This window comes from Bombyx mori, chromosome 4 (genome assembly GCF_030269925.1).
Source record: "Bombyx mori chromosome 4, ASM3026992v2".
Classification (NCBI taxonomy): domain Eukaryota; kingdom Metazoa; phylum Arthropoda; class Insecta; order Lepidoptera; family Bombycidae; genus Bombyx; species Bombyx mori.
Window position 1 is genome coordinate 4594924 of NC_085110.1, and position 18724 is coordinate 4613647.

General features: G+C 34.2%; 2 protein-coding genes across 2 annotated transcripts; one reads left to right on the top strand and one right to left on the bottom strand.

Moving 5' to 3' along the window:
* Positions 1–91: 91 nt before the first annotated feature.
* On the top strand, positions 92–10550 carry LOC101740895 (neither inactivation nor afterpotential protein C). Its single transcript, XM_038010613.2, has 17 exons — positions 92–153; positions 672–999; positions 1118–1222; positions 2452–2831; positions 2927–3017; positions 3090–3371; positions 3487–3875; positions 3944–4492; positions 4569–4861; positions 4942–5240; positions 5321–5610; positions 6032–6181; positions 6276–6379; positions 6460–6528; positions 7049–7236; positions 7974–8173; positions 9037–10550. Exons 2-17 carry the CDS (start codon positions 709–711, stop codon positions 9899–9901), a joined length of 4545 nt encoding a protein of 1514 aa, XP_037866541.2. The 5' UTR covers positions 92–153; positions 672–708; the 3' UTR covers positions 9902–10550.
* On the bottom strand, positions 9917–18474 carry LOC101740753 (longitudinals lacking protein, isoforms H/M/V). Its single transcript, XM_038010614.2, has 6 exons — positions 18178–18474; positions 17903–18097; positions 16775–16912; positions 15761–16136; positions 15109–15223; positions 9917–14318 (listed from the first exon to the last, which is right to left on the bottom strand). The coding sequence occupies exons 1-6, from the start codon at positions 18358–18360 to the stop codon at positions 14105–14107; spliced, it is 1221 nt and encodes a 406-aa protein (XP_037866542.1). The 5' UTR covers positions 18361–18474; the 3' UTR covers positions 9917–14104.
* Positions 18475–18724: the final 250 nt, after the last annotated feature.

Sequence of the window (18724 nt, forward strand, 5' to 3'; positions counted from 1 at the left end):
GAGGTCACAGTGCCCTAATAACATTATGAGATTAGGCTCGTTCCTAATTTACGAAGCCCCTGCACTTATGCGAGTTCGGAACGTGGTTGCCCACTTGTTCTTGTGGAAGGAGTTCAGGCTAGACGTGTTAGTCTGCTGTGGTCTGCTGCAACCGTAAGTATTTTTTTATTGTTATCATCAGCTCGAGAATCTAACGGTTCCCGGAATCTAGACCACCTCGAGACATAGTTAAAATCTAAATTTCATTAGAATAACAAACAATAGATGGAAAACTCTCTATATTAAGAAAGAGATGTCATATGCAAGGGTAACTAGTTTGTTTGTGGAAATAAATTAAAAACTCTATAAAGCTTTTTTTTAAATCGGGTTAAAAATTCAGAACCTCAAACATTGATCCAAAGAAATTTTAACTCTTTATACTCGCATTACCTTTACAGGTTAGTGTGGACACATACAAAAATAACTAGAACATTAATGTAGGTAGCGGTCCAATTGTTTTAAATTGATTAAGCTACTATTTTGATAAAAGTTCAAATTTCAACAACAAATTCAAGATGTTTATGATCTTATTCTGCTAACAATAAATAATCCGTTGTATCTTAGATTTATTTAGATTTTTATATTGACGTTACCTTCGAGGACTTGTTTTTAATTTTTAGCACCATTTTCAGAGATATTCTGCAAAGGTATCTTCATGCGCCATCCAAAATGAAAGACGGTCTCAACTTATCGTCCTTGCAAAATCCTTTGGAACGTTACAAACTAGACACTAAACTAGGTTCTGGCATATTTGGGGTAGTTTACAAGGCTACCGATACACAGGCGGCTGGAAAATCCGTTGCTGTTAAAATACAAAAATATACCGATAAAAATGAGGCACACATTCAAAAGGAATACAAAATACTTCGAGATTTCACTACTCATCTTAATCTTATCGACTTTTACGGAGTGTTCTGCGAGAGAGTCGATAATATAAACAAAATATGGTTTGTTCTTGAAGTGAGTTTTACATATTTAATATTAAACAACAAGTCACATTACTTTGAATAATAATCAGAATAAAATTTTAGATAACAAGTTATATAAAGAATTAATCGACTTTATCTTGTCTTTTAAGCTGTGCGAAAACGGATCGGTCATCGATATTGTCAGAAAGCTGAATACGGCAGAAAGAAAAATGTCCGAAGAACACATAGCTTACATCTTAAAATATACAATAAAGGTAAGACCATATATGAATGACTATAAACATGTCCCTCGTCACATTCTACTCGAGATGGCTGTTTACAAAACAAAGGGCCTGCCAGTCCAGCTTTCAACCGTTGAATCAATTGGGGGTACTTTGAATGCAAACTCAATTGTTCTCGGATTTGTGTCCCGAAGGTTTATGTTGGCCTCGTGACGTCAAGTAAAATATTGCCCTCCGATCATCCGCGTACATTGAAATACAATCTACAGCCATTATTTAAAATGCATGCCGCTTTATTTGATGTGATTGGCGACGGAACAGTCGAAGTTGTCGATGCGAATGTCGGAGAACGCCCGACAACACCGTGATGGCCCCCCATCGCGGCGCATCGCTCAATTATCGTAAATAATGCTCGCACACACAAGATATACGGACCTCTATCGCAGTAGCCGATGATCTCTTTAACTACTATCTGCTTGTGGATTTCCTTCCCTATGCACAAGGCGTAAAGGTTTGTTGTTACCGACGTCTCTGGCTCTAATGTTTTTGGATACCGTTAAACGCGCATTATCTTTATGCAAGCCACTTGGCCTGCAATACTGATGCTCGGTTTCGTTCGAAAGATCCTTGTCGTATATCTAGGCACGTTACATCTCTCGTGAGTTCTTGATTTTTAGGTAACAAAAGTGGAAGCTTTTTGAAAATGCATTAATTACTTTGATATTTTTTCGTTTCAAACTGGGTATCCGATTTTTTTCTAAATAATGATTAATGACTCGTTTACAATTCTGATACTAATTCGTATTTTAAGTAGTTTTCTCGATTCGTAACATTTATCACATTCACTCACGTTTCTGTTGGGTAATTGATTCATCACAGTACTTACGGGTACTCTAAACAAGTGACAAGATATCGGCGTATCGTCTACAATTAGACCACATAGTAGAATTTAATGTTGAGAAAAAGACGAGCGACCACCTCCCTGAGAACACCGAGAGGTAAATAATCGTAATGAACGCATTAAGAAAACTGATACATCAGACTTGAGGGCTCCGACATGCCGCCACTGACAGCGCTCTGGAGCGATACATATGCAAATAAGCTCAATGAATACGAGGGGCGTTCACCACTTGACTGACGCTGACATTAGTATCGCCAACCTGTCTCGGCCAGGGTATGGGGGGCGGTCGGTCAATCACTTCAATGTCCGACGGGTGTCGACTTCTCCGATTGTCTTAATCAATCTTTGTATCGATCTCTAGGCCCTCGTTTATCTGCACGAGAACAAAGTGATGCATCGGAACATAAGGTGTAGCAATATTTTAATCACAAAAGACGGTGAAGTTAAACTGTCTGATTTTGGACTGTCGTGTAAATTAAGCGGAACACTTGATAAGAGTAAAACGAATGTTGGTTCTCCGAGTTGGATGGCGCCCGAAGTGGTGACTGGCGGAGACGACGGTTACGGCAACAGGGTCGACGTTTGGGCCTTGGGCATAACTACTATAGAGATGGCAGACGGAAAAGCCCCTTACCAGGACATGCATCCGACACGCGCATTGTTTCAAATAGTAAGATGCCCTCCGCCGACCATTTCGAAGCCTTCAATGTGGTCGAACGATATCAACGATTTCATTTCTGAGTAAGTAGCTGCTAACTAATTTGATTCCTTGATTTGTTAAGTTTGCGGCGATACGCGAAATTTAGAGTGACCACAATGTAAGCAACTGTTTTAAGGTGTCTCGAAAAAAATCCGGAACATCGACCTTTCATAATGGAACTGGAAGAGCATCCGTTTATTCTGTCCGTTCCTGAGAACGATTATCACGTGAGTCAATGACCTCAGTTTGGCTTTTAAGGTACTGGAAATAGAAATTATTTAAGACAATCTTTCTCACAGCTCTCAACAGAATTGAAGATACTCGCGAAAGAACTAAGTGGCAAGGTATCGCCAGATAAAACACCAGAACGGATAATAAGAGATGGCTTATTGACAACTGAAGGGAACCCTGAAGCCGAAACGATGCAAGTTGAGGATCTTGCCGCTCTAGAAATATTGACTGAGGAAAACTTACTCAATGAGTTGCAAATAAAATTGATGAAAGGTTCATTTATGTCTTTCGTCGGTGACATTCTACTTATTCTCAACCCCAACACCGATGATGATATTTATAACGAAAACGTAAGAACTCCTTTCCGATATCAAATAAAGACTTCAAAATTACGTTACTTAGTTGATGTTGAAATTCACATCTACATAAAAATCACATTTGAAATTCCCATTTTGTTTTCTACAGCATCACAAGAAGTATGAGTGCAAATCAAGATCAGATAATGAGCCGCACATATTCGCGGTAGCCGATGGCGCTTACCAAGACGCACTTCATCATAACGAACCACAGCACATCGTGTTCTCTGGAGAAAGCAAATCCGGCAAAACTACGAACATGTTACACGCTCTGTCACATTTGACTCATTTAGGAGCGATGAAGAATAACACAGCAGATAGAATTCGTAAAGCAACTAGTATTATCCAAGCAGCTATTTCTGCCGCTACACCCATAAATGCACATTGCACCAGGGGTATTTTTCAAGTTCAAGTGACATACGGAAGCTCGGGAAAACTGAGCGGCGCTATCTTTTGGTTGTATCAATTAGAAAAGTGGCGAATCTCATCAACAGACATGTAGGTTACGGTCGGTAAGTAGATTGGTAAATTTTGTGATTTAAACTCACAATTTTTTAACGTTCCAGGACCCACGCTAACTTCGACTTAATTTATTATTTCTACGATGCGATGGAAGCGGGAAATCGATTAGATGAACTCTGTTTAGACAAAAACAGAAAACATAGATACTTACGGATATCAGATGAACCTGAAAAAGAATTAAAAGGCGTTAGAGAAAGTGTCGAAAATAACGTTCAAAATTATAAAAATATCATTGAGAACCTCACCGCAGTCGATTGGGAAGAAGAGGACATAGGATTTTTTGAAACAGTTTTAGCGTCGATTTTAGTTCTCGGTAATGTCAGATTCAAAGAAGGAAGGAATGGTTCAACCGAAATTGAAAATCCGGAGGAGGCTAAGAGGGTAGCGAAGCTATTGTCACTGGATGAAACAAAATTCCTTTGGGCTTTATTAAATTACTGTCTTATCGAAAGCGGGACTGCAGTAAAAAGAAAACATACTACAGATGAAGCGAGAGATGCTAGGGACACATTAGCAGGCACTTTATATAAAAGACTCATTGACTGGATGATAAATTTAATTAATTCGAAACTCTCCTTTATGAGATCTGTCTTGTAAGTAATCTTAATCTCTTATTAACATTTCCAGTTCACGTTTTCTAACATACATTAACACAATGTTCTGTTATAGTGGTGATAAATATTCAGTCAGCTTATTGGATATGTTCGGTTTTGAATGCTATCACAGAAATCGACTAGAGCAATTGATAGTAAATACAACAAATGAACAAATACAGTTCCTTTATAACCAAAGAATTTTCGCTTGGGAAATGCAAGAAGCCACAGAAGAAGGTATCGCAATGCCAGAACTAAGATTTTATGACAACAAAAATTCTGTGGATCAACTCATGGGCAGACCTTTAGGCTTGTTTTATGTATTGGACGAAGCGAGTAGAACTAGTAGTGGACAGGAATTCATCATGAGTAAGTAAAAATCCCATTAATGCTGTTATTATACGTAAGTTGAAAACTATACCAAACTTTGCTTTCACGTATCGCTCTAGGTACAATAAGGACAACGTGTAAAGGACCGTACATCAAATTATCCGGCAGTCATGAATTCAGTGTAGCTCACTATACAGGCAAAGTGAGCTACGATGCAAGAGAAATGGCAGAAAAGAACAAAGACTTCCTTCCTCCTGAAATGATAGAAACAATGAGGGCATCAGTCAATATAACAGTGCAACAGTTATTTAGAAATAAATTAACGAAAACAGGCAATCTTACGGTTTCGCCAAGTCAGCCTAAAGTCACAGTTGCTAAATCAAAATCAGAAAAGGAATTGGAAAACCTAAAAACTAGGGTACGATATGTATTTTATATGAATGACACTGTTATGTATTTTATATGAATAAAAATATTTGAATGCGATGTAATTTTCAGAAATTCAACACGGTCTCCAAAGGGCAATTTTCTCAAGTTCATAGAATGAGAACAGCGGCTGCAACATACAGAGCAACCAGTTTAGAATTATTGAAACAGCTCGCCGTTGGGCCCGGCAGTGGCGGAACGCATTACGTCAGATGCATCAGACCAGATTTGAATGACAATCCCCGAGGTTTCCAAAAAGAGGTCGTGAGACAACAATTAAGAGCCTTGGCTGTTTTAGACACGGCCAAAGCCAGGCAGAGTGGCTTCTCCAGTCGCATACCTTTTGCTGAATTCATAAGGAGGTATTAGAAAAAAAGTACTAGTCTACTTATATATATAAGTCAAAAAAAAATCTGCGGGCATAAGGAAACTATAAGCATTTTCATTTTGAATGTACTCCTATATCTATAACGTCAATACTAACATCTCATAGATACACATGTCGCGAAAAGGATGTATCCAATAATGCGAGTTTCCTAATGTTGATATTTCGTACCTTTTTAAAGAAAATACATACTAAGCCCGTGTTCAGGAAACGATTTTCACCATATAGGAATATCGTAGCGCTAGTGTGTGATATAATCCCGCCCTATTCTGTCACGAAAATGGCATAGGTTCTGGGATAAAGAGTGGACACTCTTCAAGCCGTCCATATATTTGACAATCAGATAAATTCATCTAATTTGATAAACACTAAACTGTTTTATTCTACATCCGAAATAGGTACCGCTTCTTAGCCTTCGATTTCGACGAAAACGTGGAAATGACAAAAGACAACTGTAGACTACTTATGATAAGGTTAAAAATGGAAGGTTGGGAGTTGGGAAAAACGAAAGTTTTCCTGAAATACTATAATGAAGAATTCTTGGCAAGGTACACAAAATTTTTACGAATAAAATCCCATGATATTGTAAATATTTCAAATTTTATTGTAAATCTTTTTAATTATAATAATGTCCGACTGCAGATTGTACGAAACAAAAGTGAAAAAAATTATAAAAGTGCAATGTATGATGAGAGCTTTCTTGGCCAGAAGAAGGGCGATCAAGAGTAAATCAAAATTATTGCATAGTAAGTCTCGACGACAATTCGTTAACTACATACTTTAATTGGTTCAGAATTTGACTAATTTTATATTGACGTAATTTCAGTCAAAGAACTGAAGAAACAACAATCTCTGAACGTAACTGAGGATGAAGCGGCACTGTTGATTCAAAAAGGTAATAATAAGTTAAATAAAATCATTCAGAATAAATCTAATCAAGAAGACGTCATGGTATAAATAATAAGACAGAGACGGCCGACGATATTTGAATTCCTTGGCAGGTACAGATGTTTTCTACAAAAATAAGTAGATACTTAACTCATTTTCACGAATTACTTCCACGATGAACAAAGAACGTCGTGTAATAAAAATCAAACCCGTCAAAAAATAAATGAATTTGTCTAATTATTATTAATGGTGTCGGTAGAGAGGTTGTTGATGTCTGTGGGCTCCGAAAACCATTTAAGTATACAAAATGCAAAAAGGCAAAATGTTGCGAAATTCCTCATGTTACCCATTTTAGTTTTCTTAATTATAAATTATTTATTAATTTCGTTCTAAGCAGATGAAAGTGCGATCTTAAAGATTAGAAACATACCCATATTAATCATTTAATACAAATAGATGATATTGTGCTTATTAAAGTCAACTAGAACTGCATTTAACTTAATGATAATTGAATACTTTACTTTCAGCATACAGAGGTTATATCGTTCGTAAAGCATACGGACCGCTCATAAACAAATCTACGGGGCAAATTGACGAGGAAACAGCTTCGTTCCTAAAAAGATTCGCAATGAAATGGAAGAGCCGCTCCATATTCCAAGTTCTGCTGCAGTACAGAGCGGTTCGCTATCAGGACTTAGTGCACTTCTCGCAACAAGTACGTGCCTGATTTGGCGGTTTGATTTATGCGTTCACGATGAATGTAGAAAGAGCATCTTATATCTATACTAATATATAAATCTAGTGGTATTTACGGATGTTCCCTTATATAATACTGAAACATGCATCCGATTGACTTGAATCTTGGTATCCATGTAGAAAATACATGTAGGTACTTAATGGATAGGCTAATATTTGTATGAGTGTTGGACTCCCTACACCAGTTGGCGGGGCGTTAATGATGAGAATCTTTGTGGGGGTGAGAAATAATAATGTTAATTTTAAATGCCCAGCGAAGCGGACGGGTACAGCTAATACCTAATATAAATAAACTGCATACTAACTGGTAGTAATCATCTGGTAAGACAGCACAAGTGTGTTCCACCACTTTGTCTCATTTTGGTTTGAAGAGTAGGTCAGCTGTAACACGAAACACTTTAGACCAGGCCGGTAGTGACATTCACTTTGTGACGTCTATTAGATCCGGTTACCACTTAACATCGGGTCGGCCGTGAGCTCGTTCACCTGTGTATGCAATAAAATTAAATAAATACCAGTCTATCATAATACTTTGGAATATAACGGTGTTTGTCGAATTTTGACATGTCAAGTTGAAAACTTATCAACGATAGACAGCGCTGCTCCCGGTCAATATTGATGTCCATAAGCGACACTAGCCACTCACCATCCGGTGAACCTTACGATCCTATGCCATATATATTTTCTATTATGCAGGTGCATATTTACAATCAAGCCGTTTTAGAAGCACTGATGACAACTAGCACATCCGTTTTGCTAGACCGCGTGGACCCGCAAGCTAAAGAAGCCAATTTCCTTGGAACTAGCCCTCCGACCGTCTGGAAGCTACCGTTCAGAATTGATCAACTACAATTCTATGATACGATGCACATGTGCGATCCATCTGCAAAAAGCACGTGAGTGATATTAATTAATATGTAAATTTTGTCGCACTATTGCCCATGATTTCACTAGCGCCATTCATAAATACATACCTATACTCAAATCGTAATGTTTCCTAATCGGCTTAAAATTACCCGAACCCGTCGCTTGCGACAAAGGGCTCGGCGAGTAACAGAGCACACTCAGGCGCAGCCCACTGAGTTTCTCGCCGGATCTTCTCAGTGGGTCGCGTTTCCGATCCGGTGGTAGATTCTGCGAAGCATGGCTCTTGCTAGGGTTCGTGTTAGCAACGTCATCAGGTTTGAGCCCCGTGAGCTCACCTACTGGTTAAGGCTACGCTGATACAGCCTCTCAAGGCAATCAGCTTAGGTAGGAAAAAAAAAAATCTAGCCCATATATTTTCGCATGTCTGTAAAATCGGCAGCTGCATTGCTATTCGTAAGGACAGTCCAACAAAAATTTTCACAATTGTTTATAATTTTTCCAAGATTAGTTAGGGTTCAACCATAGTGTGACAAGGGCATGGGGGGTCAATAGTTTTGTGACGTCACATGTTAAAATTTTAAATATTAATAAAACGCGAAGTTTAGATGTGAATAAAAAGCTTCAAAAATCTACGAACTTGAACTATAGTCATTAATAATTTAGCATTCTCGCTATGACATTACCTCTCATGCAACGTCATTTAACTTATAATTTAACTTACAAGCATAAATTGAAAAAAACTGTGACGTCACATCAGGAGGGGGGTGGTGTTATAAAAATGTGACAACCTGTGACAAGGACGGGGGGAGGGGTTCAAAAGTCCTAAAATTCATGTGACGCAATTTATGGATGGCCCCTTACATTATTTCCAGTGTTCTGTTAATCTTTTCAGCGACACTTTTGCTGGTCAGTACGATTCCGATCAAGAGCAATGGGACGAACCTCTGAAACGACGTTTTAGCGCCACACAGATAGACAGCATCGTAACGGCCACAACTCAAACGCTCATCACCGTGCCGTTCTGCCGAGATCCCACCCAGCCTGTCCCTAATCTGCCTCCAGAAGAAACTATCCAACAGCCACCATCCTCTCCTCGTATCGAGGATGGGTCCCGCAACCGTCCGACGGTCTACAAAAAGAAACACGGTAATGCACCACAAAGTTACTACCAGCCCCCGGAGCCGTGGAACGGTGCCCGCGACGACGACGACGTTCTAGAAAACAGCGCACCCAAATTTAAAAAGACGCACAGCCGAAGTCTTTATTGTATCGACGCTCCAGACATGCAGAATCCGATAAAAGAACTCCAAGCCATGGCGAGATCTACGAATGATTTGACCGAGGACGACGCACCATTCAACTTTCAAGCTATGTTGAAGAGGACGCCAAAAAATAGAGCGTCGATGAAACGACTGGGCGAGATCGACAACGGAACATTGGAGAAGCCGCAGTCTACGCCGAAACGTGCGCCGACACCAAAAGCAAAAGCTCCTCCCCCTCCCGTTCAAGTAACACCATCGAAAGCGCCAAACAAGGTCTTACCACCAACTCCACCACCCAGCGAAGTCACGCCCTCGCCGACACCAAATTCAATGCATAAAGAATTCACCAGGCATGATTCCAAAGATCTCATAATACAAGAATTACAGAAACGAGAATCTAGGCCAGAGTTCATTTACCCGAGCAACAAAGTTGAAAGCGAAAAAATCGAATTAGCCCCCGGTATCACGATTCAGGGGACCGTTACAGATTTATAAATAAAAACGAATCGCTTTGTAGAAAATATATTTAATCTCCATTGCATTGGAAGTCCGCATACATTTTATTTTTATTAAGTTTTTTTTTAAAGCCATATGTTTTATTATATGTTAAGTCATAAGAATTCAAATGTTACGTTCGATAAGTAAATAATTTACATCTCAATAGAGTTAAGTATATTGAATACAAAAGATTAAAAAACTTAAAGCGTAAATTATGGCGTACAATCACGTACAAGAACATAATGCACTAAATAATTTGATGTTAATGCTTTCCACCTAATGAGAGAGATTCTAAAATATCAATCTTATGCGTTGTTGATTTAAATCAGGGTACATCTTATGAAAACTGCCCAGAACCAATGCGTGCAATACCAAAATGAACAATAAAATATCTTGTTTATTCATCTTAGATATATTACCAAAACTACGAATATTAATTCGTGAATATTATTCAGTGATTAAATATTAATTTAATCACTGAATAATCAATGAGAATACAGCTTGACAAAATAAATGAATTGTTTTAGATTTGTAAATATAAAAAAAACCCGAAACATCAAATTATTTAGCTTCATCAAACTTTCACACACTTAAAAACTACACATATTGAAGACAAGTCGTATAAAAATATATAAATTCTTATAAATATTATACTTATTTAAAATATTCCTTATTACGTATTTATTCGAAATTGCTTTGGTAACTTATTAATAATTTACTTAAACTAATGTGTCGGCGCTATGGTTTTTATTTTAATTATTTTTGAGCTAATATTGCTATCAAAATACCACGTCTCAATGTCTCTTATTTAATTAACTTTTATCGATATCTATTTCATTTAATCTATGATATTAGGTCATTAGTATTGCCATGCTAAATAAATAAATTTTCCTCCCTTCCCACTCACTTCATAAGTTACAAGCAAAACATTAAACTGCGTTACAACTGGCCATAGACTAGCATTTTTAATTAAGTGTAATTTAAAATAGTACGATAATAATTATTTGGACTAACACTAGTACAAAATTGTAGTTAATTTAAAATATTTTTTGTTTGTAGTTCACTCTTTTTGAAGCTCATTAACTTTGTTTTGTACGAACTGATATGTTAATTATTTTTGTTTAGGAGCATTTGGAGTCTACCATTAAAATATTGAAATCTGCGTCGCTTATAAAAACTTTTTTTTTAATAATACTTTTTTTGGTTCCTTGTATAGATTTTAATGTAATGAGAAAAGTAACAAATATTTTAATATAGGACTGTCAATATCAATCTCATTAGCGAGGCGCAAAGGACTGAGCTAATGAACATCAGATTTCAATAATTTATTATATATTACATTACAACTGGACTTTTGGGCCATCTGGTAGAGCATTAAGTAAGTAAAGTCTATTAACTATGGTAATATTTTTTACATTATAAGCAAAAATAAAGGGGTCATTAAAGGGCATATTCTCCATATTCAAAACAGAAATTTGAACATTATGTCAGATATACTTTAGGCAGATTAGTGGGTAGTTTTTTTTTTTTTCCACAATATAAAATGTATGTATTTATTTAATTACATCCTAAATATAATCGCGTGGACAACTATAATACATTGTAACCAAATTACATTCTGAAATGTTAAAATAAAAAAAGTTTAAATCATTGATATCCGACCTTGTGCCTTTAATGTACATATTATAGTACCATAATGAACGATTCGTATTATTTTTTTCACAACCAGATGACTCAATTTCGGAATACTTTGCACACTATATTTTCACCACAATCATTCGACTTAGATTAATTATTTTACATATTAGAAAAATATATACTATACGATCATTTCTATTCGTAAAATTTCTAAACGTATGTACTCTTTTAGTAATAGTGTAATATCAATATTATATTTTCTTTTAGTGCACTTAAAATACTGTTCGAATCGTAATTTTCTCTTTTCTATTCTAGGAAATCACATTTTGTTTTCTTTATTGCCAAAACATTAATTGACTTAAACCTAATGTTATATGTACTAACTTTTTTTAAATAACAATTGAGTAATTTTAGAAAAGCTACAAGTTAATTATTAATCTTCCTTATTGTGGTCTTAGCTAAGTCTAAGCTCTGTAGTTTCAGTCCTTAACAATACCTTCTTTAGTATTTTGTTACTTTGAAAACAGTACAGGTTGGTTTAATCAGTTTTTTTAATGCTACATTTAAAATAATCTGCTTCATGTATACTGATTTCATTTATGTAGCTCTTGTGTCAATAGTAATAAAAGCCTTGCAACATGGACTCACTTTGATCATGAGTAAAAGTTTATATAAAAATATATTTATTTAATTGATCATTAACGGTACACAAGTTTTTTTTTAAATTGTTTATCTGCAATCAGCTCCGGTACACAATATATTTATTTATCTCTTTTAAATCATCTATTGAGCATACCGACACTAAGAAATTGCAAACCTAGATATTGTTGCTAAAATTTTGTAAGAAACTGCTCTGAACTGAAATGAGAAGACCAACCTGTAACCTTAATCATGAAATGATAGTATACTATGTATTAGGCCCGTTATCTGGTACTCAAAACCGCTAACACAGTGATTTCTGTTAATTTATAATCTTCATTATACTTTAAGTTTACAATAAAGGTTTGATTTCATTAAATATTTTTTCTGTATATGTTTAATTTTTTTATCATACAATTTCATTGTGTGTTGAACATCAAAAAATATATTTCTACTCTTCTTTACTATATTATATCATTTCTTATTTCCGGTTGAGAGCTCACAAAAGCAAAATAACTTAAATATTTTTAAAAATATTACTATGGAAAATTTCATTATATTATAACTTAACTGTTATTACTTAATGACATGGAGACACAAAACATACACAAAACTTTATCTCAAATCACAAAAAAATGAGTAATTTGTAGAAGCATTTTTAAATTCATATTTCTCACAAAATACAATAATAAAATATTTTTATTTTTTAATGCTTCATTATTATTAAAATTTATTTTCGGAGGGTTCAAGTGTCATGATTAGGATCTTTTAAAGCGATTTATATTAATTTTAGTTACTGTAGACAGAACAAAACTACATATAATCTGAACCGTTTGTGTTGAATGTTATTTAGCTTCAATATATATTTATTTAATGTAAATCTAGAATGCTATAGGAATATAAAAATCTTTATTTAAAAGGAGCTAAGGATTTGAACACCCATATTCAAATTTAATTATTAGGAGACATACAGCGTAATTTATTAAGTTAACTCATGATCGTTATTGCAAATTTTGTAGTTTGACTTCAAATAGGTTTTTTTGAGTACATAATCAATAAAAAAAATTAAAAACCCCACTTCTACCCAGTCCCTCGAGCGATTCATTCATCGTCCTACTGAAATCCATTGCTGGACATAGGACACTGCTGAACCTTTCCCAGTTTCGCCACAATAACTGGTTCTGACTTTAAAGAGTCCAGCGGTCGCCGGGTCATCGGCCCACCTTGGTGAGACGCTCCTTCGTCACAATTTGAATATAAAAGTACAAACAACACAATACACTTTTTTCTTTCATAATCTCTTATTTTCGATGAGATCACAAGCATTTAAAACACACAATTAATTTTAAGGCTATTGAAAACCATTGAATCTAAGTATGTTCGTGACATTCCTATGGCACATGTCATCATTTATGGCATCTTTGGCCCAAGCTACTACTTTGTGAATATGATTATACTACACTGGAAACAAGCTAAACATCTTATAAATAAAGAGAGCTTTAAATCAAAGTACAGTATCAGCTTCCATAGTTTTTATAACATTCGCCATAGTGCCCTTATATGACACAAATCTAAATTATATCCTGTCATATTTAATTTACATCTAAGCCGTGCTCACTTAAATGCCAAAGTGAACCTTAAGATTATAATATTAAATTATAAGACCAGATAATATCACTGTCAATATTACGAAATAGTATTTTTTTGTTAATAATAATTAGAAGCGTACATTAAAATCTTTACGGTTAAGAGAATTACTATTATTATTACAATGAGCAAAAAAGTTAAAATGAACGGATGGATTTTGTGTTTTTAATGTCGAAACGTTACCTCCATAATAGATCTAAACTAAAAAACTTGTTGATAAAAAAATCAACGGATGACAAAATCGTAGATATAAGAACACGCTGTATATGACGTACCCTATGTGCTTTTGTCGCTGACGCTGCCGTCCATGCTGACCTGGCCCAGCAGCTGCGTCACGCTGGGTTCGTTCATGGTGAGCACGGCGTGGGCTTCCACCATCACCACCAGCGAGTTCCGCGCCTCCTCGTGCGGGACGCCGTGTGCTCTGGTCGCGTGCGAGTACCACGCGCCGGTCGACGCCAGTACCGACACGCACCATTTACATGACAATCTGGAATAATTCAGGTTTTTCTTTTTTATTAATTCAAAATCCTCACGATGCATGCTCTTGTTAAATAAATACATGAGCATTGACTTGTCCTTCAATTATAAAAAAAATGGTTTTATTGTAAAAAAAGCATGGGTGTTTTACAGGAGGTATTAAAATAACCCTTCTACTCAAATCCGTTCGTAAAATATTTATAACTACTGATACCATGCACCCCACGCTCTTTTTACAATAAAATCATTTTTTCTTACACTATTTTTAATTCAAATTTATTAAAATTTATTTTCTATTGTTTAGTTAGATTTTCTATAAAAGCGTGTTTTGTCAGTTTTTATAAACAGTTATTTATTTTTCATTTTTTAGTTGAATTTCAATTTTTTTATTATTTTTTTTTAAATATTGAATCGTCATCGGTCCTTAATAAGTATACCAAATTTTGAGTTAATCCGACGTTTTGAAGGGGGTCAAAATCATGTTCAAAGATTCCGTTACAAACATACATACGTCTGAAGCTAATAAAAGCGTATTAAAATGGTAAAACTTTGCTCGAATTAGAAATATAATTTCAGTAACATGATATTTTCCAAAAAAAATATGGTAATTCTAAATAAAACAATTAAATTACATTCACTATTGCCAATAATAAGAATACATTGATATTTAATTTTCTGAAAGCTTTGTTTCATAGCTTTCAATAAGAATAGTAATTAATAAATTCTATTTAATGAACTACTAGACTATTGAAGACATCAGTCTTGTCTAAAGGTGTATTATTATGATGTGAAATACTTACTTGTTAGTGAGATGCCTAGATTTGACATGTCTCCTTCGATATCCCCAACTGTTGTAGACTCGTGGACAAAACGGACAAGGAAATGAAGGATTCGCATAACAGGTGTTACTTTTATCTGAAACATATAAACATCCTTTAAAGATTGCAGACTAACAAAATATCTAAAAATTCACTTATTATAGTCCCCTCCAATTATTTAAATTATTGAAAATTTATTTGTATTTGTATTGTGAAGTAAATAAATGCATTTATTATTATTATTATTATTATCTGAATCTTAATTCACACTTTCAGATATTCAGTCGCAGACAATACTTATACACTTCTCACCGAAACAAATGAAAGTTTCTGAAAATGGGTCCCAACTGTGAAAACTAAAATATAACCTAACAGAAATTTTATTGAAAAACTTAATGATGATAACATTATTAATGACAATTTAAAGCATCAAAGGGTACTTGTAAGCACTTCTTTACTCTTTGCTCAAAGCACACTGCACCAATACTATACAACCTGTAGTCTACGTAGCACTATAGCTGCAGTCATTTATAAATTTATATAGAACTGTTGTAAATAAGAAAAGAAATACGTAAAATAATGTAATAAAAATCATATTGCACCAGTAGCTGTCCTTTGGCCACAGGTCACTTACCTTTACAATTTTGAGCCTCACTAGAAACCACATTCAAATTCTCAGTCGTAATACTTAATGATTCTACTATTGTTCCACTTTGAAGAACGGTTTCAACTTCTTTATCAATCTCCAAACTATCTTTGTCATCTTCAGTGCTAACTGTATTTTTGTCATTAGAATTCAAACTGGGTTGCGTACTGCTAACTTCACTTATCCATTTTTTAATGTTACGATTATTAGGTCCTGTAGTACAAACTGATTTTGTTGATATTTCACTATTGATACAATATTTTTTCTCTGTCTCTTCAAGTAAAGCAATGTCGGTGTCATTAGTATTATCTCCGGAATAATCGGTGAGGGGTGAATCAATTGGTTCCACTTTTAAGACAACATTCTGAAAATTTTACAAACCACTTGTTATGTGAGCATTGTTTACAACACAAACGAAAATAATTGAACCTTTAAATTGACACTATCAATCTGCAACTAATCTTCAAGACATCACACCATCAAAAAAATAATAGTCAAAAATAGTATACACTTATTTATACAACATTTTATATATAATATTATTTATTTTATTATATTTTATAATATTTATTACCTTATTTACTATTAAAATAAATATTAGGCATATAAATAAATTTAAACCTTCATTTAGTTTAACAAAACATAAAACCAAGATTCACCACAGTTAGCCTCATGTTTTTCTCTAATATGCAATGAATTTTATGTCCGGTCATTTTTACATTCCATCAAAATAAGACAAAAATAGTTGAAGAAAAACTTGTTTCAAAAACATGCAATTTTTTTTTATCTTTAAACTCCAATGTTTTATTTTTAAGGCTGTAGTATTTAGTGCAAGCATTAATGATTTACACTTTTTAGTACTTCCTATAATAGCTTCACCAATTTTCTAAATGATTCCAATACATATATATTTTTGCATTTATTGCATTTATTTTTTTGATTTATTTCTATAATCTTCAGTAAACATTATTTTGTTCATATGTTCATATGTTAGTTACTCACAGAAGTGTTTGATGCATCTATTGTAATACTTGTATTAGGTGGAGTCTCGACTTTTGTAGAAATTTTCTTGCATTTATTATTATTATCTTCATGTTCACTTTTCTTGCGTTTTTTTGGTTGTACTGGTCCAGCCGATTTCTAAAACCATAGATAATCAACATCATTCACTAACATAATATATAAAGGCATGAAAAAATATGCTTTTAGAATACCAAACCAAATAACCAAACTAAAAAATGGAATGTAAATCTAATATATAAAATAGTCATGTCACAATGTTCGTTCCCATACTCCTCCGAAACCGCTTGACCGATTCTCATGAATTTTTTTATGCATATTCAGTAAGCCTGAGAATCGGCTACTATCTATTTTTCATACCCCTAACATATTTTTTTTTATTTGGACATTTTTTTTTGTTATAATGAGGTATTACTTATGCGGTTGAATGAGGTTTTGTTATTTTTATTATATATTCCCTCATCGTTCACAGCACTACATACCTCTTTCACTCATTTACCACATCCTTACACACTTACAATAAGTTAGTTTTTTTTTCTACACTAGAAATTCCCTAGAAATCTTATTTAAGGCAAAACAATGTTTGCCGGGTCAGCTATTTATTTGTAAAAAAAGCATGTCATGTGTGGTGTCAATAGTTATAAATATTTTATTAACAAATATGAGTATAAGGGTTATCATTTTGATAAATCTTAAAAAGCACCCTAGGCAATTATACAATTTCTGTAAATGGAAACCTAATATAATTTTAAAAGTGTAAAACAAATTTGGAAAATAGAATTTGTTCCAATTAAGTGTTACTTATTATAGGTATACCATATTATAGGAAGAAAACAAAAAAATATTTTAATTGTATTTAGAGGTACATTATTTATTATTATTACATATACAAAGCATCCAGAGCCAGTACATCATTCATTGGAAAAAATGTAATATTAGTAAATATGAGTACCTAATATTTATAGCATTAACTTGTTAGCATCACTTTTGTTTGGATCAACATTCTCAATTATACAAAGAAACTTGTTTTATAAAATATGATATTTTTTCTAATATTTATGGTTGTCTTAACATAGTTACTAACAAAGCATTCATGAACCGAGTACAAACCTCATCATCTTTGGTGGCAGCTTCACTCCCAGTGGACAGACCACATACCCTCAATATTTCAGCAGTCTTCAATAAAATAGGAAGGAATTCTTCAGTCACGTTAACTTCGCCATTGTACATAAACGTCAACAAAGTCTTTAATGAGGCTGTGTTGATATCATGTAGCACTATAATCGGATCTTTGTGGGGGTTTTGCTGTGAAAAAATGCGTGGGCGTCAATTATTATCTTTATATAAAAATTAAACGATAAATAATATAAAAAATATAGAAATACCTGAAATATTGATTTGAAAACGGAACTGTTTGCTGATAGTATCACTTTATGAGCTTTAAAACACTGCCCATCCGAAACCAAAGTAACATCGGATAACCCTTCATCTCTATAAAGTTCTTTCACATTTGTCAATATGTTACTCTGATAACCGTTCCATTTCAAACTTATTTCTTGATTTGCCATATTCTTACACTAGTTTCACATCGAGTTTGGTATAATTTTGTAGAAGAAATAATAGAAAAACACAAATCGACATCAAACTCAATAAAAGAAAACAATGATACAGATTAAAAATGTTACTCACCACAACATAGATTATACACTTAATATATGCACAACAATCAATGTTTTTTTTTATTTGTTTGCGGCCGTTGGTATCTTATGTTTTTAGGCAAATTAGGTTGATATATTTTTTTCCTAGTATTCTTAGTAAAAACGGCTCTTTACTGAAAGTTCAATTGGCTTTTTCAGAGAACCATACAGGTAGTATTATACTCCAAATCAACACACTATATTATAGTATTTTATTTTTGTGACGATGCACTAT